The sequence below is a fragment of the Candoia aspera genome, chromosome 3 (assembly GCF_035149785.1).
Source record: "Candoia aspera isolate rCanAsp1 chromosome 3, rCanAsp1.hap2, whole genome shotgun sequence".
Lineage (NCBI taxonomy): Eukaryota > Metazoa > Chordata > Lepidosauria > Squamata > Boidae > Candoia > Candoia aspera.
This window is the reverse complement of record NC_086155.1, coordinates 80,023,940-80,050,173: the sequence shown is the minus strand read 5'-3', so window position 1 is coordinate 80,050,173 and position 26,234 is coordinate 80,023,940. Positions and strand designations below refer to the sequence as shown.

General features: G+C 38.7%; 1 protein-coding gene across 1 annotated transcript in view; it reads right to left on the bottom strand.

Annotated features, from left to right (window-relative positions):
• DNAI3 (dynein axonemal intermediate chain 3) overlaps window positions 1-25,649 on the bottom strand; it is a 37,132-nt gene extending 11,483 nt beyond the window's left edge. Inside the window, exons 1-15 of the mRNA XM_063299868.1 lie at window positions 25,631-25,649; window positions 22,312-22,341; window positions 21,259-21,300; window positions 19,054-19,235; window positions 18,024-18,128; window positions 17,726-17,866; window positions 16,673-16,872; window positions 15,822-15,938; window positions 14,041-14,231; window positions 13,279-13,403; window positions 13,062-13,151; window positions 7,670-7,759; window positions 6,674-6,802; window positions 5,207-5,280; window positions 3,070-3,217 (exon numbers count right to left, since the gene is read on the bottom strand). Of these exons, the coding sequence (XP_063155938.1) occupies window positions 3,070-3,217; window positions 5,207-5,280; window positions 6,674-6,802; window positions 7,670-7,759; window positions 13,062-13,151; window positions 13,279-13,403; window positions 14,041-14,231; window positions 15,822-15,938; window positions 16,673-16,872; window positions 17,726-17,866; window positions 18,024-18,128; window positions 19,054-19,235; window positions 21,259-21,300; window positions 22,312-22,341; window positions 25,631-25,649 (1,683 nt within the window). The remainder of the gene's footprint in view (window positions 1-3,069; window positions 3,218-5,206; window positions 5,281-6,673; window positions 6,803-7,669; window positions 7,760-13,061; window positions 13,152-13,278; window positions 13,404-14,040; window positions 14,232-15,821; window positions 15,939-16,672; window positions 16,873-17,725; window positions 17,867-18,023; window positions 18,129-19,053; window positions 19,236-21,258; window positions 21,301-22,311; window positions 22,342-25,630) is intronic.
• Between the last annotated feature and the right edge of the window lie 585 nt (window positions 25,650-26,234).

Genomic DNA, 26,234 nt, shown 5'->3' with positions numbered 1-26,234 from the left:
GATATTGAAAAGCAATGCGAGAAGCTTATCTATGCTAACACGGTCCTCTTAAAAACAGAAACAGTCCTCTTAAAAACAGCAGGGTTGCAAATATAGAATGCAATCCAACCAATGTTATTCTCAGATAATTCATGGTTCCTAGTTCATAATAGCCAGAGGCACACTATTAACTGATGTAACTAGCATCTGACTGCTTGATTAGTTTCAATTCTTAACAATACATTTTAAAACAATATGAAAGGGAAAACTCAGAAGAATTTAATACTACCAAGTCTTCTAGGATTAGTGTCAGTGTGCCTTTATTCTTATAATAAAGATTGGACATTTCCTGTTAAGATAAAGCTATTTTTTTGGCATTTTTATTGCATTTAAAAATGTTACTGTTAAATTTTCTTAAAAGACATTTCATATTAGTAAAAAGTAGTAACAAATATATATGTAAACTACATAATTATTGTAAAAGCAATTATAGGCTTTGAAAGCAAAAAATGAACTTAAATTAAACAAAACAAATAAAAGCTTTAACATATGTAATGACTTGAAACCAAAAAAGAGTCATGAATGGGCATGACCAAATCATATCAGTTAGAGAACTCTCTTGAAATACCAGCACAAAAAAATCTGATATCCAATTGTCTTAAAACATTCTTTAAGGAGTTCAGTAAACATGGTACAAGATTTTCTGATGGATTAATTTTATCCTGGTGGACTGGTTTTAACTTCATCACCAGTGAACTAATTTTAAAAAGGAGTGAAGAGAATACCTCAGAGAAAGAAAAATAGGAATGAAAAAAACCCAACCTGAAATGGATGTTTTTTAACCCATAACTTTCTTTATATTTGGTAAATGTTATAACTACTACACTAGTGTGACACTCTTATAATACTAGCTGTAGCAGAGATTAGGAAGCCAAACTTGGGAAAATGCAAGAAAAAAAATGTTTATTTTAAAGCTGATTGCTGGGTGTACACATGTTGGCATGTTGGTACTTTAACTTCATAAACAACATTTAGTTTTCTAATTGCTTTCCTGGCATGGAAGGTAGGAGGCCATAGCAACAGGGGAATTGTCCAGTGGGGGCTAGAGGAGCTGGTAGTCCAGACAACACCTTGTATGTCAGTACCACAGTATCCCAAGGACAGAATTTTCTTAAGTAGGCTTAGAGTCCAGCTGGCACAAGCATGGGACAGAAGTAGCTTATGGCTGTAATGTGGAAATGCCCTGATGCCTTCCAAAAAAGAAGTGTTAAAATACCACTTCCTATAGTTGGAATTCCCCCCTCCCCTTTTTCTGGGGATGATTGCATAAATTGCATGATCACAATTTGAAATTGAAACAATGCTGCATTTCTTGAACAAAGTGAGATATTAAAAAATAATCTAGTCTAGTACAAGCACCATGTGGAGCAGATGAAAAGGATCCTTTTGCATGTTTGGATTAAATTCTCCATATCTCCAGTAAGTTAAATTCCTGGTTGTATACACGGAGAACATTCCAATTTGGGGGGTTGATTTTTTTTCCCCCATGAAGCTTTATTCCAATTTGGTTCCAGAATCAAATTGAAATTCCCAACAACAATTATCTGGTTGACCTGTTACCCCCAAAGTTTTGCAAAACAGTTGTATAAAATAGAAGGTTTATCTTTAACTGAATCTGTAAAAATTAAATCCACACCATCTGGCAATTTCCATTTTTTAAAGAGAGAACTTGCATTGCCTTCTCTTTCTTGGTGCCTTTGGGGAAGCAAGATTGAGCACCTGGGTTTCTGGAATATGGAGATCAGACATGATATTCCATTGTGGCACTGTTTCAAGATAGTTCTTACATTAATTTGTTTATAACCATAGATTTCCTCCATCTAGCATGAAAGACAGCAAGACTTTGTATGCCCATTGCTGGTAAACTTATATATATATATAAAGAGAGTGTTTTGCCCCTTAGTCCAGCTTGTGTGCTTTTCATAGATACCCAGTTGATATAATGGAAACCAAGATTCTGGAGTAGATAAGCCTTGAATCTAACCTAATGTTGCTTATCTCATCTGTGTATTAGCCTCAGTTCCCCGAGTAAAATAATAATAAAAACATAATGTTCTGCTCCACATAATTGTTCATGTACAGAATAGTTCACACAATGAAAAAAAATCCATTTCTGGATTGATTGATTGATTGATTGATTTATATTTCAAATTTTTGTCACCACCCATCTCCCCCAAAGGGGGACTCTGGGCAATTTACAACAAAATAAACAAATTAAAACCATAAAACATAAATTACAATACAGATCATCATTATAAATATATAAATATAAGATCCCTGTGGCGAAAAGCTCTCATTCAATGGGGAGGGCACTACGACACCAACCACCCCCGGGAAGAACTATTGCCCTTCCCATCCCAAGCAAGGCGGCAGAACCAGGTTTTCAAATTCTTCCGAAAGGCCGGGAGCAAAGGTGTCTGCCTCACCTCCGGGGGCAGAATATTCCAAGCGGCAGGCGCCACTGCAGAGAAGGCTTGCCTTCTGGACCCCACTAGATGGAATTCCCTCACTGATGGGGTTCACAACATGCCCCCTCTGCATGACCGGGTGGGATGGGACGATGTAATGGGGATGAGATGGTCCCTCAGGTAGTCTGGCCCCATGCCATGTAGGGCTTTAAAGGTGATAACCAGCACCTTGAATTGGACCTGGAAGCAAACTGGTACCCAGTGCAGCTCACGCAGGAGTGGTGTCACATGTGCCGATCTAGAGGCACCAATAACTACCCACGTGGCCGCATTCTGGACCAGTTGTAGCTTCCGGATATATTGAACAATAATCATAATCGCTGTTACAAAATACTCCTATATTAGCCAATTTTTTCTTTTTGTAAACCGCCCAGAGTCCCTCCTTGAGGGGAGATGGGTGGTGATAAAATTTGATAAATAAATATAATAAATTTCATCAAGAGAAGAGAAGAGAAGAGAAAAGAGAAGAGAAGAGACACAGTGGAGGGAGACTAAAAATTAAGTTGAAAATGGTGCGTCCCTCCATCTTAGCCATTCTTTAAAGTTCTCTGCAGGGCTGTACCTTAATGAGAGGCCTCCAGGCAAGGTCTAGGTGTTTGAAGGTGGTGGGCACATCAGGTGGAACCTTAATAATGTTATCTTCCTTTTTCTTCTCAGCTGACAGTTGTAAAGCAGGCCTGTAAGCTCGGAGATCCCAAACATATATCATGCTGGACAGATGGGAATAATAATAGAATTGGGAGACTGCAGGGTTAGCTTCTGTATCTAAACTCAGTCCAATTACTTGAGCAGTTTCTGCTGTATCTAGACAATATCCAAACTAAGTAGATACAGGAGGGAAAAATATCCTGTGTTGTGGTTGTTTGGAAGTAAAGTCTGACAGTCAGAAAGGACATCAGTAGCCCTCATTAGGGCCTGCCAACCATTCTTCAATGCACCCTGGCTGTTGTCACAAGTTCCTGGAACCACCAGTAATTCATTTCCTCCTCAATCTGTCACATGTTATAAGTGCTGGGCTACCAAATCTGAACTGCAAAACTTCAGATGACCATGAGATGGCAACAGAGAGAGTTTTTTGTATCTCTTTCTTCCATGTATGGTCATCCAGACTTTTACAGGTCACATCTAGTAGCTCTGTTTAAGAGGGCAGCAGTGGCACTTTTGAAGGGAAGCTGAGCTAATGCTCAGCCACTTCATGCGCCAGGTAGCCTTCCTGATAGTTCCTTCAACATTTAATGCTTAAGGTGACATTGGAATCAGAAGGCCAGCACATGAATGGGGCAAGTGGGCTGAGCACTGGTTTGGGTGCTTTCAGAAGTGCCTTGACTGCTTCCAGGAACATTTTTCAGAATGGGTGAGTGAACTGAGAAGCTACTGTGGCAGGAGATGTCAGCAGTAGCAAGCGACAACCAGGATTCTAGTGGCTGTGACAGGCTCAATGGCAGCAGAGCAACAGAACTAGGCATAGGTCCTTCCGAGGTTCTGGACCTTCAGCAGCTACATGACCATGGAGACCTCTGACACTGGGGCTGCTGTTTCTGTGGTTCTGGGCAGGAAGCAAAACCCAAAAGGCTACCAAATCCCTGGTGATTTGCCATCTGTGACATGTGAACTGCAGTCATCTTGGTGCAGATGTAATTTTAATGGGAAAGTGGAGCAAAGTGAGAGTAAGCCAACCTTGAAAGTTTCTTTACTTGGGCAGCTATTTTGAATACCAGTGGAAGGGTGAAACATCTACCATCACTAGATCTCCCTTTGTTAGAATCTTAATAAAATAACGTCTGCTCAAATGTTTAGAAAACAAAAAACTTCTAGTCAGTAAGAGAAGTTGAAAAGTGGATCTCAGTGGTGGGAGCTCTGATTCACTGACTGTGTTCGAGTAGAGCCTGAACAGCCATCTGTCATGGGGGCTTCAGTCACCCAGAATAGGGGTTGGACTCAATGGTTTAAACTGCCCTTTTGAACTCTGGTTCTATAAGAGTCAAAGTTAAGAAAGACTCTGAACTCAGCTGCAAGGAGGCTCTTGAGTACGTGTTTTTGTCTAATAAATCAACAATTGTTCTCTAAAGGAAGATACTAGGTTCCATAACTAAGGTGTCTGCAGAGAAGGATTAAAAAAAGTCAAGATGGTCACCACCATGACCAGATGATAGAACTTCTGCCCCATTTTTATGTTACCCATGTAAAAAGGAGTAGGGCTTCAATCACATTTGCTCAGCCACTATCCTGACTTTTTTAACCACCCTACCCTGGCTGATGCTTTTTTTCCGTACGGCTGAACTTTGCAAGTAACATTTGTTTGAACTGTTCAATTGGTAATTCAGAACATTAAGATAGTCACACGTTCTATTTGTATTTGAATTGGAATTAGTATCTGCTAAACAAAAGAACGGTAATGGGGTGGGGAAGAGATGAAAAGCAACAAGGGAAGGGATATGAAATGAAAGAAACAATGAAGATTATTTATGTCCTATCTCCCAATTTAGACACCATGATTCAATAAATTACAATCATGGTTTGGAGATACAGTATATTTAAATCATAGTTTCCTGACTGAATCACTGGAAACAATCACATAAGAATCTAGAATACTTTTGCTAATTTGGGCACATAAGAAGAAGAATTAACAGCAGGAAGGAGTACTTGGGCATATATCACAACTGCATCTTGATATAATGAATTTTTGAATAAAATACTACCAGTCTGGTGAACAGGTCATCAGCTGCACACAAACTCCAGCTCTGTTTTCAAAAACAGTACCCATTCTGTTGATCTAAGAAAGACCAAGCAAAAGACCATTTCACATTAGAAGCAGAAGCATAAAAAAAAGCACTACAAATAGAGAAGTCTTCCAGGACAGCCAAACTCAGAAGTTGGAGGAAGCAGAGGCCAAGTGTGGAGATTTGTTTTTTTGGCCAACTAACACATTCTCTCAGTTTTATTCAAGATCGCATGGTGTTTCCGATTAAAAGAAAGCAAAAATCCTTACACAGATATACTAGAAACATTCATGTTCATTGACCACATTTAGTAACACCAGTTTTGCAAGAGGCTTGCTAATTCGTTCAATAGCCAGTTGTTCTTGGTTCACTAATACGTTCACTGCTCTGGATTCTTACTTTAGTAAAGAGTACTATAAAAGTAACATCAATTCCCAATTGTTAAATAAAAAATGAACACACCACATATTACTTAGTGAGTACTCAGGAGAAAAAATGCTACATACATGCATCAGTGTAGCTGGGCACAAGTGAAAATTATTTGAATGCTTACAGTATTTTTCTGAAATTTTATGTACAGTATGTGATTTTTTTTCTTCCATAAATTTATACCCATGTGCAAGAAATATTCTTGTGAATCAGCCCTTAGGTTCCACAGGAATAAATAATGCTGGGATTGTTATTTATTGCTTACTGAGAAATGGAGACTGTATTTTAAGTATTTATTTGTTAGATTTATATCCCACCTTTCTTTCAAGAGCTTGAAGTGGCAGAGAGAACACTTTGTCTTCTAGGTGTACCCCCACAACCCACTGAAGTCATTTGCTTTGAAGATACCAAGTGAGCTTCTATGGCAGTCTGTGGAACTAATGCTGGGTCTCTCTGACCTCTTCTAGTACTGCAATCTAGGAATTGTCTGGGACCTCCTTAGTTATCACTAATGAATGTGTGCAAATCCCACCCCCTTAAACTAAAGAATAAAGCATAAAGAATGAATGAATGAATGAATGAATGAATGAATGAATGAATCTGCTCTGATTTGTGAATGTACCTTTGCTTTAGGCTTCTCTCAAAATTAGCTTAGGGGCGCTCCCTGCCTGCTGTAAGCTTGTCCAGACAAAATCAGGACCAAGTTTTGACAGTCCTTTTCCTTCACAAGCACAATCAGGTTTACAATTTTTGTGTGTGATCCCCTCCAAATTGCTCACGATTCCCCAGGGGTGGGGTCACAACCCATGATTTGCAAACCTACAAGATATTCCATGAAAAATATTCATTTGGATTACATTTATATCCAATTTTTCCTCAAGGCAACACGCAGGTGGTTCTCTCATTTTGCCTTCACAACAACCACCTCTTGACGTAAGATGGGCTAACAAGTCAGGTGGGGTTTGGATTTTTTCCCATTAGTGGCCCAAGCAAGAAAGAGTAATATTTGAATCTTACCTCAAAAAATTCTGGCAGCCACTGTATATCAGTTATTACAGATTTATGGCCATATTCTATAGACGAGACTGCGCAGTACCTCACCAAGTGTGGCTCCTTTCCAGTTTGTTGTTCCAGAATGAAACTGGGCTAAAATTGAACATGACCCATTAACACTTAGGAAGAAGGTAGTTATTTAAAAACCAAAACCAAAATTATATATTCCTTTCTTCAAGGTATAAGGATCCTCTGAAGTTCACAGAGATTGATGACATATATGCCATAAAAAGGGAGGAAATACGGAAAATGTATTGCTTTCAGGGAGCCCCTGAACCACTCAAATGTACAAAAAGCCATGATTTCTTGTTACACAGGCACAGCTGTACAAGCCTCAGATTCTTCTCCTGTCTTTCATCTCCTGTCAAAGAGCCATAACGTTTGAAACAGAAACCACAGTTCTCTGTTGTGTCAAACTGAGATTTGTTTAAACAATGGTACGTTAGAACCAACCCTTGGTTTTCTGGCTTATTCTATAGACCTAACTTGGAACTTATGTTTGTTTAAAAGTGCAAGTGAAAATTTCTCATCTCCTCTTAGCCTATTGGAGGAGGAGGAGTGGGAGGCCCACAAGCCCAAGGCACTTGCAAGCTTATTCACTTAGTGGTATTCAGATATCTAGGAGTAAATGCCATTCATTTCATGTCTATACTACCCAAATGATACAACTCCATTTCACTCAACAGGGTTTAGATGAGACCAGGCAAGTATAGGATTGCACTGTTAATGTGTAAACAGAGTAAACAAATTGTTTCCAGTTGTCTTAAAGCAGGGATTCTAACAGTTGTACTGTACTGGTTGACTTATTCCAACTTTACATGTAGGTCCTTTCAAATAAGCGTGCTATAGGACTAATATCCATGTGCAGAAGGACCAGCTCCCAGGTCCATCAGTCTTAAATCAGCACAATATCATTAGTCAGTTGACAGCATGGGAGGAGAACAAGTACAGAGTACTCACCATATTAACTGACGTGCCTTTGCCTGCAGTGGAGCCTGACTTCGCGGTTTTTAACCTTTCTTCATAATCTGAAATGTCCCACAACACAACCTGGCATTGGAGCAGAACAACAGATTTAACAGATCTAGTGCAGGAGAGGTGTTCTGAACCCTTCTACATACTATTCCTCCCATGATGAAGTTGTCCCTTCCAGTTGTGTTGGGACTATTAAATCCCCCAAATTCTATTGAGAGTAAGGAAGGGCCTTTCCTGTCCCTTGGGACACCAGATTAGCAAAGGCAGGAAACTACAATGCTGGGATTCTATTTGTGGATACAGAACTGAAGGATTTTTTTGTTTAAATAACAGGAAGGTAGAAGTTTTAAAAGTGGAAATGTAGCAGATACTGAAGAGTTCTCCACAGTAGACTAATCCCCTGATGTGGAAATATGGTACGGTTTTATCCTCTGGACCAAATGTTCTGGAAGTTTGAGAGCAGGCCTGGTCATCTGCAGCCCCAGATTCTCTCAACCCCCCTTTCTGGGGGAGCCTCTTTAAACTTTATTAGGAAAAAATGGGGATGTACTTTCCAACATGTTCAGGCAAGAATTATATCTGGCAGGAAGAATGTGAAAACTGTGGTATACATTCCAGAATGAGTTTCCTGTTATTTAAAAAACAAAGAACCCTCCTCCCAGGAGAAAAACACCATCTTGTCTCTGCCCTTGGAAAATGCTGTCTGACCAAATTGTTAAGGGTCTCTCAGTTCCACAAGGTTGCTCAGCCCTCTTTTTTCAAAGTATTCCCAAGATAGCAAGGAATTTTCCCTTCATATCTGATTTCTTCCCCATAGTCAAAATTGTATATTACAGAAGATGGGTCTCAATCTATCAATATATGGCTATCTCTCTGGGTTTCCTTTTCTTTTGTTTATTAAACTGTATAAAGCATTATCTCTAAGAATGTTTGAGGGCAAATTCTAGCCAGAAATCTTTCCATTTCTATTACCAACAATGCAAGCCGGGGGGGTGGGGGTCAAGAAAGTCAAAATGACAGTCACAATCATGTGATCAAAGCCTAGCCCCTTTCAACGTGCATCACACTGTATTGGGGGGTTGCACAAATTCACAACAAACATTAAAAGGGGTGGGGCATTGATCACATCTTGACTTTTTAGACCACCCTCTCTGCAGATCCCCGGAATCTAAGCATTTGTTCTCATGTGAAAGGGAGGAAAGTTGGGGCAGATATAAGAATCAGACTATGGCTAAGCTCCCCCATCAGAGACCAGACTAGATCCATGTGTAACCATGACAGGACCACTCTAAGGCTAGTCTGTGGTTGGTAAAGTCCTTCATATTCAGAAACCTCATTGCCTGTGAAATTTATTCAACTATGTGAATACCGTAATGTCCCATGTGTCTTGGCTCTAAACTGATCTTTTAGAGGAACATGAAGGAGCAAACAAATGTGGTATAATTGGTGAAGGTATGAAATTAGGGCTGGGAAGACCCAGGTCAAATCCACCCTCAGCCATGGCAATTCACTGAGGGACTTTAGGCTAATCACTCTGTCTCAGCCTAGCCTACTTCCCCCATTGCTGTTGCTGGGGTAAAATGAAAAATGAAAGGTAATCCCAATGTCATCAGCCTTGAGCATTTACAAAAAAAGGTGGGAGGAGGAGAATCTCTATGGGGCCCGTCTTCTTCGTTGTGGTGGATGCATAGCAGGGGTTTTCTGGACTCATTTAAGAGCTTTGGAGATATTAGACTAGGCGCATTATTGCCAGCTAACTCCCACAAAGGAAACTGGCATTAGGCATAATTCCAATTATGTCAATCTCCAAATAAGTAATCATGGACATTTCTGCTCTGCTATAGGTGCTTTTTAGCTTCATTTAGAAATGAACTGGACAAGTGAACTGAATCAACATGGACCTGAGTAAGAGGTGAGGCTTTAAGTTTCAGAGATGCACATCACTAAGGTCCTTGTTGTGATGCAGTTGGATCATGCAACTCATTCCTCAGTTTAGCACAGCTAAAAAACACATAAAAATGTTCTGCTTACACTGCTTACTCCAAAAAGGAATAGCATGATGGGTATGTATAGATGTGTGCACATCCATATATGGGCCATCCTAGCATGACTTATTATCTATAGAAAGGCCAAATTCTGCAAGTTAATAGGCTCCTTGGTCTTATTCCATGTTGGCCTCCTGAACTACAGATTTGCAGAAAACAACTTGTTACATAATGCAGACAATATACACAGTACATGCAAACATATGTTGGCAGATTTCTAGGAAAGCATTTGGCCCAGGAGAGATCAGAAAAGTCACACACCAGGCATTTCTATAAAAATAATTTTATTTACAGAAAACAAACATATTTAAAGGCTGTTTGCTGAGAGGAGAGATTTCTCTCAGCTGCATATTCTTTGCAAGCCTACACAGAAGGAAAGCTGAAACAAGTCCAGGCAAGTTCCTCCCCTTAGGCAGTGCAACCATTAACACGTGAAAAGGGGACAATTAAATTCAACCTCTTCACCTGGCCAAAATGATTAGTTACCATAGTAACCTTAATCTGTAGTAGAGAACATATTAACACTCCCCTTTTTATGCTACGGAATAAGACACAAACCAATTTTCTTTGACAACTCTGTATGTCTTTCCATTCACATTATTTTAACATTATCTCCCCTTTGGTTTAACAGAAAGCTACCATCCTTCTTCCTGTGTATTTCCAAACCTAGGTTATTTGTTACAGTTCCAAGGCTTTTTAATGTGAAATGGCTTTTCATGCAGGCTTCAAAATCAAGCCTTTGTTTTTCTGTTGATGTGAACAGCAGCAAATCATCAACATAAATGCACAGATACATACAGCCTTGTTCGTCTTTCTTCATATATACACATGGATCTGCTTTTCCTTTTTCAAAACCAAAATTTTGCAGTTTTTCATCTAATTTTTGGTTCCAGGATCTAGCAGCTTGTTTTAACCCATAGATTGACTTCTGCAGTTCACAGGCTAGATTCTCCCCTTTTTCATAGCCAGGGGGTTGCTGCATATATAATTTGTGGTCTAAATCACCATAGAGAAATGCAGTTTGAATGTCATAGTGGTGAACTGACATTCCTTTGAGTGCAGCAATTTTTAACAGTAATCTAATTGATTCACCTTTAGTAACTGGTGCAAAAGTCTTGTCAAAGTCTAAATCTTTCCTTTGAGTGAACCCTTTTGCAACTAACCTTGCTTTATATTTTTGGATTTTGCCATCAGCATCCCTTTTCAGTTTGAAAACCCACCTACAGCCTAGACAGCATTCATTGGGAGGTAGATTTACCAGTTTCCATCTTTTATTTTCTTTCAAGGATGCTAACTCCTGTTGCATGGCCGAATGCCAATTTTGTGCAATCTCAGGTGGTAAAGCATTCACTTGTTCTAAAGACTCAGGTTCTGTGAATATGTGAAAAGCCTTTACTGTTTCAGCCTGAAAACATGATGGAGGAACGCCTTTATTACTCCTCTGAGATCTGCGAGGTAATAGAGGGCTTAAATTTTGACTACTATCACTTTCCTGAGAAGCATCTGTCTCATCAGACAGATCTTCAGTTTGCTTTTCTGGTTTAATGTTCTCATCAGGCAAAAGATCACTATCAGCAAGTCCTTGCTGTTCTCTTGTGGTGGTCAGATCAACTGGAGAGCTAGAATTTAATGTCCCCCAGTTTTGTTCAGCAAAAGAAGTGCTTTTGCTAATTATTAATTTCTCTCCCATTATGAACCTGTAGCTCCTTTGGCTTTGTTCATAGCCAACAAAGATGGCTTTCTTTGTTGTGGGGCCTCCTTTCCTTCTCTGTTGTTTTGGAATATGAACCCAAGCAGTGCTACCAAACACTCTAAGATGGTTTACCTTTGGTTTCACACCATAAAACAAATGGAATGGAGTGTCCTGAATCACAGAGTTATACAATCTGTTTTGTACATAACAGGCAGTAGATATTGCCTCTCCTCAATACTTAAAAGATAAATGTGAATCTTTAAGCATACATTCCATCACATTTTGCAAGGTTCTGCCCTTTCTTTTAGCAACACCATTTTGCTGAGGGGTGTAAGGGTTAGAAAGAATTTGTTCTATCCCTTTTTCCACTAGGAACCTTTTGAATTTGTGAGAAAGGTACTCTCCTCCTCTATCACATTGGAGTGCAGATACAGGCCTACGGAATTTTCTATTTGCCCATGTCACAAAACCTTTAAATTTCTCAAATGCCTCATCTTTGTGTTTTAAGATGTAGATAAATGTGTATCAATGATGGTCATTGCATACCTTGTTTGTCCAAGACTTGGAGCAAAAGGACCAATAATGTCAGAGTGTACAATTTCCAAAGGTCTAGTTGTAACTCTGTTACTGTGCTTACTCACAGGAGCTTTTAGTGTTTTGCATTCTTTGCAAACTACACAATCTAAGTATTTGTCACAGGGTTTTATCTTTAGGTCAGCACACAGCTGTGGCATTTGTGCTATATACTTGAAATTAGCATGACCAAATCTCCTGTGCATCAGGTGTACACACTGGTCATGATATGGCGTGTTGCCAACTGCAGCTTTGCAGCTTGGCTTTCTTGCATTTTGCACAATGTACAAGGAGTCTTTTAATATACCAGTAGCACACAATTTTCCATTTTTACGTATCTCACAACCATTTTTCTTAAATGTTATGACATACCCTGTTGCAGCTAATTGTGCCACAGATAAAAGGTTTGATTGTAAATTTGGCACATACAACAAACCTTTTACAGTTTCTCCCAAGCAGGATAAATACAAGTCACCTTGTCCCATAATTTTGGTCCTGTAGACTGGCAGTTGCTAGAAAATCTCCAGGTGGCTCCAAAGAAAATCTTCACAGGTCTTTGCTACTTGCCTTTAAATTGTGCATGAGGTGTGGAGCTGATCTCTCTATTCTCTCTGGGTTTTACTGGGCTTACTGGGTTTTCTGGGCTGTTTACTGGGCCCATAACCTGTTGGCAGAGTGGTAGAAAGCCTTTGGCCCAGGAGAGATCAGAAAAGTCACACATCAGGCATTTCTATAAAAATAATTTTATTTACAGAAAACAAACATATTTAAAGGCTGTTTGCTGAGAGGAGAGATTTCTCTCAGCTGCATATTCTCTGCAAGCCTACACAGAAGGGAAACTGAAACAAGTCCAGGCAAGTTCCTCCCCTTAGGCAGTGCAACCATTAACACGTGAAAAGGGGACAATTAAATTCAACCTCTTCACCTGGCCAAAATGATTAGTTACATAGTAACCTTAATCTGTAGTAGAAAACATATTAACAATATATAGCTCAATGTTAATTTAAAGAAGGCAGGGATAGAAAGAGAGAGGAATGAAATGAATTGTGCAGATCCAATATCTAACCTGTCCATTCAGACAGCCTCCAGCAATGATGTTGGGATCACTTGGAGAAAACTGAAAGCAATAAATATCTTCAGGGCACTCCAGCATTAGCTAGAAAGAACATTGGGAAGAAGGGAGAAATCCATCAGTTTTTAACCCCATCACAAACAGAAGTGATTGTTTCTCTGTTGGTTAAGCAATGTTCAGAAATATTCAAGTCGTCAGAAAAAGAAAATACCTGGGGATGAATTGGGTCGGCAAAACTCCAGAACAGAATTGGTGCTTTCCATAAAAGCAGTTTCCCAGACTGTGCCACTCGGTCCTCGTAAGTGAGTCGCTCTGTCACTGCTATGGCAATTATCCCTAAATGAAGACCAAATACATTTATATCTTTAGTACAGCAGAGAAGAGAAATCTTTTTCTAGGTGAAGGTTGCATTTCCACTCCCACCCTGCTTCTCTCTCTCTCTCTTCTTGTTTTGCATTTGTTTTTAGCAGCCAAGGCTCATAGGCTTGGGGATGTGATGACATCATCAGAGGGGCGGTGTTAAATTTTTCAGTTTTTTTCCTTTCCTCTTAGTCAAACAAAGGCTTAATGTATCCATCTTATTCCCTTTTTTTCTCACTCCTTCTGATTTTTTTTTAAGAACAACAGAAAATTGTTTTTCTTTGGCTGACCATCCAAAATTTAAACATTTCCATTCTTTTAAAAAAGCTCTCTCCAGATTTTACTCAATAATTGCTTTCAGAATTTATCAAAGATGTTTTAGGAAAGATGTACACAATCAGCCAACACTCATCACTAGTTATGATGGCAATTCGGATTCCACAGTATTATAAAGTAGTTGCTAGAATATTTCAAGCTCCTTGCTTGCTGCACTTCCTGTTTGCTTTTTCAGAGTAGTCAGATTTGATAAAATACAAGAGCCACTACTTTTTAAAGATTTCCAAATACACCTCACAATATTTGTAAACATGAAGCCATTTTTCGTAAACCTTACCATAAATGGTTGGGTGCCAGCAGATGCAGCTAACAGTTCTGTCCTTGAGATAATGCAGATCTGTAAATGACTGATATTCCTTCATTGTAACATCAGATTTATCTGCAAAGCCACTTTCTTCTTCTGCAAGAGCTTTCCAGTCATCAAAAAAAACATTCATTATTTCATTTTGTTGCAGTGCCACTTCAACTCTGTGGCATGGGAAAATGAGAAAGAGAGAGACAGAGAGACAGAGAGAGAAATTAAAATACCTGGGTTATTATCTACATTAGGCAACAAGGGGTTCTGATGATAATTTGAAGGGTAGGGCCATCCTGCCAGCCATGTGATCCCTGCAAATGCTCTCACTATTTGAGGCTGCTGGTGCTATTGTCTGCAACTGGCAAAGGTGGGTCCCTGGCTGAGCAGACAACCCGAATTCTCCCTCCCATTTACTTCACGAAGGTCAGCACTAGTGAATCCAGAGGAGCAAATCAGGCAATGCTTGTGGTAAGCCATCAGCAGGGTTCACCCCATGCAACTTACTGGCAGAGCCAGACCGAGATCCCTCCACTTTTTTTTTTTCAGGGGATGCCTCATTAGTTTAATAACTGCAAATCACACCAAACCAACATTGCTCAAATCAGAGTATAAAGTCAGTGAACTAATTCTGAAAAGTTGCATCTACCACTAAAGCAGTATAGAACTTTTTTTTTCATATAATGAATGCAAAATGGCAAAATAGGTGCCATTTAAGAATGAGGAGATTTGAAAGGAAGTGCATCAGAACTCCTTCCACCATACCTTTCTACAGTCAGGCAGTTATAAACACTGGTTAACTCAAAAGGAGATAGGCTGTCTTGAAGGCTCCAGACCGCAACTCTGGAATTTGGCTACAGTTATTCAACAGTGAAGGACCTGCATTCTGTACATAGCCACTCCTTTGAAGTATTGCACATGTATTTAAGAGATTAGGTTTGTCACTTGGAAATTCTTAAGGGGATAAATATTAGGAAGCCATGGCTCAAATTTAAATCTACCTCAGGATAAATGAAATGTCTTTTTGGATACAAGCTAAGATATCTGATGCTCAAAAGAGAGGTATGTTCTGAGTGTAAGGGAAGATAAATATTATAATGTAATATACTAATTTCTTTGTCTGTAATAATGTTGGATGTAAACTATATATCCTATCATTTTGTGCCAAGGTAAATTTTGACTGGGGCTGTACTGTGCTTCAGATCTAAATCCAAAACAGCGGGCACCACACCTGTTGGTGCCTCCTTAAAGAAACTGCATATATGCCTGGGTTCACATGGTAACCATCCAAGCCCAGGAAAATACATATGTGAGTTTGAGGTGTGGACAAGCACCTTGCTGCGCCCTGTCAGCACCTCCTTAACTCAAAATACATATTTTCCTGGGATCAGGCAGGCACCATGCGATCCCAGGAAAAGATGCCGCTTCTTTATGGGGGCACTGATCAGCGGGATGCACATGTTCTAACCCACCCTGAAGCACTTTTCACCTGAAGTGCAGCACATCCCTACTTTTACCATATCCATATCTGGAGAAGAAAAAACTTTTCAATTTTATATTAATAACTAAACAACCAAAAATTAATGCAGATTTAAATTGCTACAAGTTTCATGGACTCCAGCTGAACTAAACAGATGAATAATGTATTAATTCTGGCACCCAATCGTTGGGACTAAAAAGGCAGGATGTTAAACAGAGTATACTTACTGCCCAAAATCTTGATACATCTCAGTATGTTACATTTAGTGGAGCATGATACTAACCGTAAAGCCACTGATACGAGAAAGTTTTTCAGCTCTTCTGATGACAAGTACATCTCCTTTTCGTTTTCTGAAAATTCTCTAGGGTAATATTGCGTCATTGCATTTTTGGGATAGGTCCTAAAGGACATGAATTGCATTGTTTAAAAATGGGGAGTGGGAGAAAAAGATGTTCCCAACACTAAAGGCTAGATACCATAATTTAAATGATGTTTCTCCTATAGCATTGACTTACTCCCCAGAATTTTGGCAACCACGCCACAGTATTGGCTGATGCTACAGGGCGGAGGAAACATAAGTAAATCTAACTGAAAAAGAGGGAGAGATATGGGTGCCATTTTTTGTGGCACATTCAGTTGTGGATTCGTTCATCTGCTTTTTGCTTAGCATGGTATATGGTTTATAAAGCATGGTTTTCGTGTTGGTGCTAAGTGTGTATGGGAGTAATATAGCTTATCCAATAAACCAAGGTCTATTGGTCTGATGCCCCCCTCATCGGTTAGATTTCAGTTTCCATAATCCCCAACTGAAGACTCATGGTGTATTTCCTTGGGTGTGAGCCAGACCCTGAACCCACATAATACAGCAACCTTACTGAATTTAAATAAATCTGAGTCCTATCAGTAACCACTGAATGGAAAACCACTCAGACCTCCATGAACATTGCTCTGAACCCTATCACAGACAAAAGGCAGAATACAGATGGAATAAATATATCCGAAATCTCTCACACACATTCCTCCTAGGTTGAAGGAAGTAGACGTTGTTACTGCCCCCCAGATCCTCTGCCCCCCAAAAACCAGACACAATTTTCCTTCTTCTTTTTTTAAAAAATTAAATAATAAGTTTTATACCATTTTGTCTGAGTTCCTGTATCTTCTTCTTCTGGAACTACCTGAGTGCCAACATGTTTCTCAAGCTGCCGGAGGGTGAAGTTCTTGTCTTGATAGGACATACACTCCACATAGGCATGTTTCTCCGCTGTCGCATTTCGGTTATGGAACCTAACCCGAACCCCAAATTCTTTGTGTGGCCGAGAAATCATATATTTAATCTGAAATTCCAATAAAAATATATCTTAATGAAAGGATTTATTTGGAGCAGTGTCAGTCCTAGATGTTAGGATCTGCCAGTTACATTATACGGCTTGGCTTTTTTAGTGCTTGCTTTTAATCTGATATTATATATTTAATGCTGCACTGACAGGACAACTCAAAAGGAATAAGGATTCATCTTTCTAATGGGTCCTTATGATTTGTAAGGTATCTGTATTTGATGGGAATTTTAAAAAGAGTCATATTGAAAACATTTCTTATCTCCCATGGGAAGAACAACTGAACTCTTAGATCATATAGGACAACGTAAGTCTACTAGGATAAATAATCCTTATACCAGAAGAAATATTTGTTATCTGTATTTTAAAATTACTTTAGTACTAACTGTACATAAGGATACCCTTTAATTTGTTCTGTAAGGTAAAATTTAACTGCAACAATATATTACCCATTGTTTCCTGTCTTGTGCATGATATAATTAACAGCAAGTCTATACATGCATACTCAGAAATTAACTGAGCATATTCTTAAATTAGTATGCAAAGGAACACAGATTGAATTTAGTGATTTTGATTATTAAACAAACATCCCAAAATGGCATGCAAGGTGACCCACTAGGCCTACCTAAATGCCGTATAAAATTATCGAGAAAGAGGAAGTATAAATAAAAAATACGGAAGGTGTAAATGTGGATGAGAAATGCATACAGATGTTCTCCCCCAGTTATCTGGAGGTATGTTTGTCATGGAACCAGTGTGCTGAGATTTTCAAGAGGCTCATTAAACCTTCTCATAAATATCTGCAATCAAATTCTACAGAATTTTTTCTCTAGAAAAAATTAAGTCTTCCGACCTTCCTTGTTGATTCCTTAACTGATTCCTCCTCAATTTCCTTTTCACTTCCAAGTGACACCCAAGGTTTGCGCACAGGAGGTTTATAAATTTCTTCAGAGATTCCTTCTTTAACTTCTTCCTCTTCCTCTGGCTCTGGCGGCTATCGGGAAAAATGGTAAGGTGTTAATATTTAATTTATTTGAATATTTTAAGATAAAGGTAAAGACAATATTGTGACACAATTGTATCACTCTTTATTCAGAAGACTGTTCTGACCATCTATGATGCACATATCAAATAACTGAAAAATCTCTTACATTTAAGATGTTTTCTTTGGCTTCCTCAGTTGCAATAAGATAAAAGATTTGTCCATATTTTAGTTCTCTGTCAAAGACAATCAGGAGTTCTTCGCCAGGATAATCCTGCGTGAATACGGATAATTGAATTTTTGTAATTAGAAAAAATACCAACCTCCAAATATGACTGAGAGAACAGAAGGGAGGAAGACTTCTACCATTAGCAAAGATCTCAGACATCTGCCCAGAGATTTTTTTGGAGTGGGACAGTTGTAATAAATACAACAACATGTCAAGCTACCTCTAGTAACACAGTGGGAGTTTCCTTTCCCTTCTTTTTTCTTGGAGTTTCCATTCTGCCCTGGAGCATCCTCAAAACCTCTAGAAAATATTTTGGTAAGCATAGAGGTTGCAGGGGGAAGGGAACAATACATTGGCAGAATCTGTTCAGCTTACAGAAAGTCACCCTAAAATACAACTTTATTTCCTGATTGAAATTTGGACACAAATACATTGCTGTTATTTAGCAGCTCTTGCTGAATTTTGATAGGGCAATTTCAGGGATTTCTATGTGGGTACAGAAAAGAGCATCATGGGGCTCATGTAGTCTTGCCAAACCCTGCTTTAAGGTAATGTAAACATTTCTTTTTAACCAAATAATTCATTCTTAAAAATGGACTTATACAATCTGTTTCCAAAATCAGTGATTTCCCTTTTACAAAGAAGAGCTAATGTTGTATCTGCCTGCTTACTCAGAATATAACATTATATCTCAGCTCTATGTCAGTTGCTATCCATTGTTTAGCAGTCCATCCTTTCCTGCCTTTGAATTTATATTTTTCACATGCATAACAGAGATAGATATCCTCTTTTGCAATATAGCGTAGTCTTTTTACCAGCACTTTTAGGCTGACCATTTTTAATCCAAGGATCTCAAGTGTCATTAAAAGTCCAATACAATGCAATGTAGAATAATTGAAAGTGATATAGTCAAGTATACCAAGTTCCAACAGAGAATCACAAGTACAACATGCCTTGAAGGGTAACTTACTGATACAATTTTTTTGATAGGGTGGAAGTCAGAAATTGCAGCTCTTGTCTTCATATCATTAATAATATCTTCCTTTTTAATGAGCTTGTAAGGATTTTCGGCGGTTACATCTACATCAGCAAGGCAATTAAATATTTCCTGTGTTTTTTCAGTGAGGACCAAGGGAAAGATTTCTGGGTGGCCTGAAAAAGTACAAAAGTTTCTTCAATGTGTGTGTGTGTGTGTGTGTGTGAGAGAGAGAGTCTATTTTCTCAAAAGTTTCACAGCATCACAAGCATTCTAAAACTATAATGTATTTCTCAACAAGCATCCATACACTTTCCCTACACTTAAAGGACACTGCCTGCAATAAAGTGGTATCAAAATGAAGTTATGGTCAGTCCTCTAGTATTGTAAAACAAGAGTAAATCACTAAGAAAATGGAAGATGTTTGCATTATATTCCAGAAGAGCTTTATATTGTGGTGGATTCTCTTTTCTTTTTTGACAGATTAGCTGTGTAATAAAGGAAATCATGGACTTCAATGAGAACCAGATGTTGTCTTCCCCTTGGATGACTCTCTTCAGATAAAAATCTAGAATTCCCTGGAGAAAGTTCTTTAGAAAATGTTGGTTACATGAATTAAGAGGCTCTTAGTCCCTTAGACTCAGGCTGCAAAAAACTATCTTTTGATATGGAACCACCAACTGAACTACCTCAATCCTAGGAAACTGTCAACCCTTTGAAGACCAAGGTAGGAAACAGACACTGCAAGGATTACAAGAACGCAATTAGCCAGTTTTCCTCTCTTTCCTCTTACACCAAACAGAGACAGGTACATGTGAAACCTGCTGCCTCAATTAAGTATAAATGATCAAAGGAAATGTACAAAAGTTAAGATGGGCAAAATTTCAATAGATCATGGACAGTTATATCTGTTAAATAAAAATGACAGGCAAAACTTAGGCTATTAACATATAAGACATGTTAGATCTAAAGTTGAGAATACTGATCTGTTCAGCAAAACCTACTTTGGAAATGTCTTCACCTACTTAATCCTGTATTTAAATAGACAGAGCTATAAATGCTATCTTGATCTCTCTCATTCCAAAATCACCTCTATATTACATCTGGTAAATCATAGTTGTTTTGTAAGTCTTTTCACTGCTAGTCCTCCAGGACATCTGTTTAACTACAATTACTCTTTCAAATATATGCAAGGATGCAAAGTGGTTGAGATGTTTGAGACTCTGGTGACAATAACTTCAAGAGGCAATGAGAAATTAATGGCAAGTTTTTTCTGTGAGGAAAAAAAAATTTCCACTGAAAGCTCCAAATAGTCTTGTGAATGTTTAAAGTTAAAAGTCTTTTAACTTTGCATCAAGTTTCCTTAGCAATGTTATGGAAATGGTTTTGCCATTGTTGTCTTCCAGAATATTTTTTTTAAACTTCTCAGTCTACCCAACAGTCCTGAAATTCCCAGGCAGGCCCCCTTCCATGTACTTACCAGACTGAACCCTGCTTAGCTTTTGAAATCAGCCACTGGGATCTAGGTAATGCAAGGAGCCAAAGAGGGCTGTGGTTTTTGCCCACAACATTAAATACCTTAGCATTCCATGTAATTCTGGAGTTCACAATCTGGTGCCCATGGGCACCATGTATGTGCTAACACTTCCCTTAGCACCTGGCAGGATTCCACTCACCATCATTCACTTGACTTTTAAGAATGCTTCTAGGCCCTGCATACTCTGCCTCAAGGCATATTAAAAAAATACAAAGAGCAGGTGGCCACAACAGTACTTAATTTAGAAAGTATCCACTTGCCCAGAAAAAAGATGAGGTAAATTGGAGGAAGCAAATCTAGGAGGTTTATCAGGCAAGTCAGGGATAATTCTCACCTGTTTGCCTTCTGGGTGTTTTCTGCCTGGGCATTTCCATGGAAATCATTTTGTGACCATGACAGTAACGATATAATCCAAATTTTTGGATGCACCCTCCACATGAGGACTCTCATCCTGTTCTGTGTTCTCCCCACAATAACTTAAAGTTTATTAGTTCTAGATAATGTATTTGTTCTCCAAAACACTTTTGTGCTTTCTTTTATTCACTCCACAAGCTCCTCTAATGCTGAGTAAATATAATTTTTTGTTGTGCTTTCATGTCACTTATGGCTGGCATGATTATACATACTTTATCTACTTATTTTTTCTTTAATATTGAACTTACCCATGCTTGCCATAGATAGATCAGGCTCTTCATCTTTTTTAGCTGAAATAAGAGAAAAGGGTCTTAATGTAAGTTTTTCTGAACCAGGTAGGATGTGCTTTGTGCTTTTAATCTGTATGTACAATTCACTTTACAAACAATCATCAGGACTAGCAGCCACTGGTGAAAATTATCCTCTGCAAATGTGCTAAAATTCCTATTAAGGCTAAACTGCTAGGGTATCACCATGTATTTTATGTACTGTACTTCTATTGTCCCTGGCCTGAAATATTATTTGATTTTGTCAGTGAATTTCATTTGATGAGTTATAATATTATGACAGAAGAGGAAGTAGAAACACCCTCCCAATGATGATATTATAAACTTCTGTGGTGCAGAGTGGTAGGCGGCAGTATTGCAACTGAAACTCTCCCCACAACCCAAGTTCGATCCCAGCGGAGGCTGGCTCAGGTCGACTCAGCCTGCCATCCTTCCGAGGTCGTTAAAATGAGCACCCAGCTTGCTGGGGAAGGTGACAACTGGGAAGGCAATGGCAAACCACCCTGCTCTATAGTCTGCCAAGAGAACGTCGCGAAAGCGGCGTCTCCCCCAAAGGGTCAGGCATGACTGGGTGCTTGCACAGGGGACCTTTCACCTTTTTTTTTCACAACTCCATACCAGGAATAATTTCTCCCCTCACCCCATCACACAACTAAAAAGCTCCAAACACTTTAAACTTTCCTTATTTAGAAGATGGGCTAGTATCATGATGATGATGATGATGATGATGATGATGATGACGACAATGATGATTTATTAAATTTGTCTGCTGCCTGACTCCCAACAATTCTGATCCAAATTTTCATAGCTGTATATTTCTTTTAAAAAGTAATAAAAATTGTATGTACGTAATATATAATAAGGAGCAATATATATGTCTCTGTGTGGCTGTGTTGTTATTCTAACACAAAAGAGTTGTATTCAGAAAAACCCAAAGGGAAAGAAGTTCTACTCCTGAGGAATCCTCTAAAATGGGCAGAATGGAGCATGGGTAGGGAATGATCCAAAAATCACATGACAGCATCATGCGTAATCTCTTCTTTGCTTATACATAGTGTATTCACCAATTTTGATCAGTGCTTTCCTGCCTGACATGACCCCATTTCAGAAAATCCTCTGAGCCTTAGTAAAAGCTTTTGGGAAGCTGAAAGTGCTGCTGTGGGAGGAAGTAAAGAAAAGATCCCTTCCAAAAGCTTTCTTCCATTTCTGAATCTCAGGATCCATCCACAGTATTTTGGTGCTGCATGCTGATTTTATCCATTCTTTCCCAATAAGCGATCTATGGGCCTTTCCCTGTGGCTCAGTTAAAGTGGTATTTATCTATACTATAATTGAGCCAGTCATAAAATTTCCAGTCCCCGCTGCTGTCTGGCCTCTATAGCTTCTGGTCTGGTTTGCCATCAGATCTTGGTGTCCTGATTTCAGGTTTGCAGATTGCCTTAAACAAAGCCATTCATTTAACCTTCTGGATGCTGCCTCCCACTTCTGAAAGTAATCAACCAGCATGAAACTAGGAAGGGAGGGAGGGAGTGTCAGTGTCCAAGAATCTTTCAATAAATACACACAAACATTGGCAATGCATTATTTGCATTCATCCATTCTTGAATATTTTTGTTTTCATATTTAGATTGAGACATATGCCTTTCTTCAGTTCTACATAATATTACACTTACCAGGAGATTTTGGCTTTCCTTTGGCTGACCCCTTAGGACTTCTTTTTGCTTTTGGTGATCCTTTTGCTTTTGGTGATCCTTTTCCTTTTCCTTTTGGTGATTTTCCTTTCCCTTTCCCTTTTTTTGCTGAACCATCACCACCAGGTGAGGAACGTGGTTCAGTAGATGTTGGACTTTCAGACATCTTTTAGATGTTTCTGAAAAGTGGACAACAGAAAAATCAGATAATGAGACAGAACCCAAATGAGACCTCTCATTGTCTGTATTTATAACTAAGCCAACTGAGTGCACTGAAGATGTTGCCTAGCCTGGCAATGAAACATCTGCAAGAAAACAACAAGGCTCAGAGAGCACCAAGGACTCCACAGTTCAACCCTCAGCTACAAATATTCGCTTCGATTGGCAAGCCAATTGATTATGATTAATTCTTACATAACGTTGGAGCAGAATGGGATTTACCTAGATGACTTCAAGTCATTTCTTTCATTGAGGATGTGGTTTTGGATCAACTAAGAATTGGTTTTGAAAAAATACAGAGAATACTTCAATGGAGCTAAGGTGTGAGAAATTCAAGTGCCAGTCTGAAGCTCTGCAAGGTATCTTGAGTGAAATATTGTGGGGACTCCTGAAAATATTACATGCCCAGTTGTGCTAGAGTTATTCGTGCTTTTCATCCCAATTGATCCTTAAATTTTGTTTCAGAAAGTTGAAGCAGGGGAATGAATTGTATGAGGAAGGGAAGGGGAAATTACATGTAGTGCTAAGCGCTAATCAATGCACAAATGGAGTACAATCTTCACCTTTACCCTCCAATTAAGGGCACTGTCATACTATCACCATTTGCATTTCCCAAATCCTCAGAAGCAGTTAGAAAACTATTTGTGATTGCCTTAATTTCTGCTTCATTTCTTCAGTATTAAAATCCTGGAAAAAAAGGAAAAATCACTGTTTATTCCAGGCTGTTGTAGGTCCCCTCATTTACACAAGATGGAAAAAAAACCCAAGCTCATTAACTTGATATTTTGGCTTGTCCAAAGCTGAAAAAAAAGGGGAATTTGACAGAACATGTCAATTTTAGCTATGTTATGCCAGAAATAAATTGGCTCAACTTGCCAAGGCTACTGCTGTTGTGGGAACACCAAGCTCTGGAGTTATTTTCAAACATGTATAGAAACTTTGTGTTAAAAAGTTCCCAAAGTTTCACATTCTGCAGGGACTTCTACAGGGAGAGGGGATCAGAATCTGCAAGATGGTGGGCACAGTGCTACAATTCAAACCCTGTCTGTTTTGTGTGTGTGTGTGTGTGTGTGATCAACACAAGTACTAAAAGGGAAGGGCTTGGATCACAACACCATGCCTCCTGTCTTTCAGAATTTTAACACTCCCCCTGAATATGCCACTGATATGCTGAAATACTCTACAGTATGTTTTTCCTTAGTGTTATCAATTTTCTAGTCTTTTGTTGATATGGATTGTGTTTAAAAGAGAAATAAGAGAAGAGAAATAAGTTTTACCCAACAAGACTTAGACTGACCTGAAAGTGGATTTAAAAATGACAGGCTACAAGAACGATATGGAAAAAATGCTATACTGGACATACAAAAGAAACCAGCTGATGTCTGAATAATTCAAAGGGATATACAAATAACAAACAAAGAGACTGACCTGGATAATTTTCCCATTTTGATTTATGAAACAGGCTTGTTAAAGCTTTGAAGAATTTTGTGAGAAGGGACAAAGAAAAAATGAAAAGAAATCAAGTTCTAGAACATTATTTGAAGGGACAAAAGATCAACTGTTAAAAGTAAAAGGAAGGAATATACAGTAAAGTTGGCTTATTTGATCAAGGTTCAAATAGATATATTGTTATCTCTGGTAACCCTTAATGGACTTTTACTGATCAGGACTGAAATGATGAGGCTTTAAGGATTTGTTTATAGATAAGAGATGGGATACAGGAAGAAGAGATCATCTGTTGTATTTTAAGAGAGGATGATAAGTTACTAAAATTGTTTATACTTGTTGTGATGAAAGGGGAAGTCATTTCTTTATATATTTCTTTTCTTTTTCTTTACTATATTCTTACTTTTTCTTTCTTTTCTATTGCTTTCTATTTTTCTTTTCTACACCTTCTTTTTTTCTTTTCTTTTTTTTAGTTTGTATTAGTTTTTTATCATTGTAATTTTTAATAAAAACTATGAAAAAAAATAAACTAGAAATGCCAGAGGCAAAATGATAGAATGAATGCAAAAGTTAATCCATTAAGGTTTATTAACTTTAAAAGGCATTTCCTGCAAGACACAGAAACTCCTATAGAAAAACTGGTAGAAAAACACAAGATAATACTTATGATTATAAGTGAAGGATGATTTTATCTTCTTTTGTCAAACGGTATCAAAAATACAAAAAAAGCAGCTAGCTAAGATGAAAAATTCCTAACCATTATTTTCAAGGGACCTGAGATTGAGTTAGAAAAAAATTAAGCAGGTGACTGTGTTTCCTATTGAAATAATGGTGTTAGCTGGATTATGGCCAAAATGCTCTGAAGAAGTGTCCATTCTCTCTGAACTCTGAAATAGTGGTTGGGCATCCATGAGTGCCCTGGAGAGATACGGAAGCTACAGTCTCCACTGTGCACACTTCACTCATCAAGGACTAACGCCTGGCTAAAGGCATCATCGACGCAAATGCTGCTCGTCAAATGCCAAGGAAAACTGCACTAGTTAAACTACTTTTTCAGTGACATGGCTGGAAAGAAGAGTGGGAGTCTGCAGTGATGAGGATCATCTCTATGCCATGCTGTTCAGAGAAGATTTCACAGAACGATATGGGGAACCTTCTCATCAGAATGGAAGGATCAAAGAGTCAGCCAAGATGAACTTTCAAGGGACCACCCAAGACCTTCCCTTGGAATCCAGGGACATACCTGCAGGAATTGTAGTTGGAGCAGAGTAACCTGAGTAACCAGATTCAAACAACCAAATAAATTAGTGTGGTAGATGCATAAATACCTCTAGAAACAGACAATGGATCAGCCCACTCAGACATGTAACTTCTAGCCAAGAAGTTATTAGAGGTGCCTTAACTGACATCATGAATGCTTCTCTGAAGGAGAGCAGGATAGCAAATTCTTCAAAGAAGGCGAATATTAGACCTTTTCTTAAGAAGCCTGCCTTGGGTCCTCTAGATATGGGCAATTATAGACCGGTCTCTAACCTTCCATGATTGGGCAAGGTGACTGAGAGTGGGTGATTTTTCTATTGC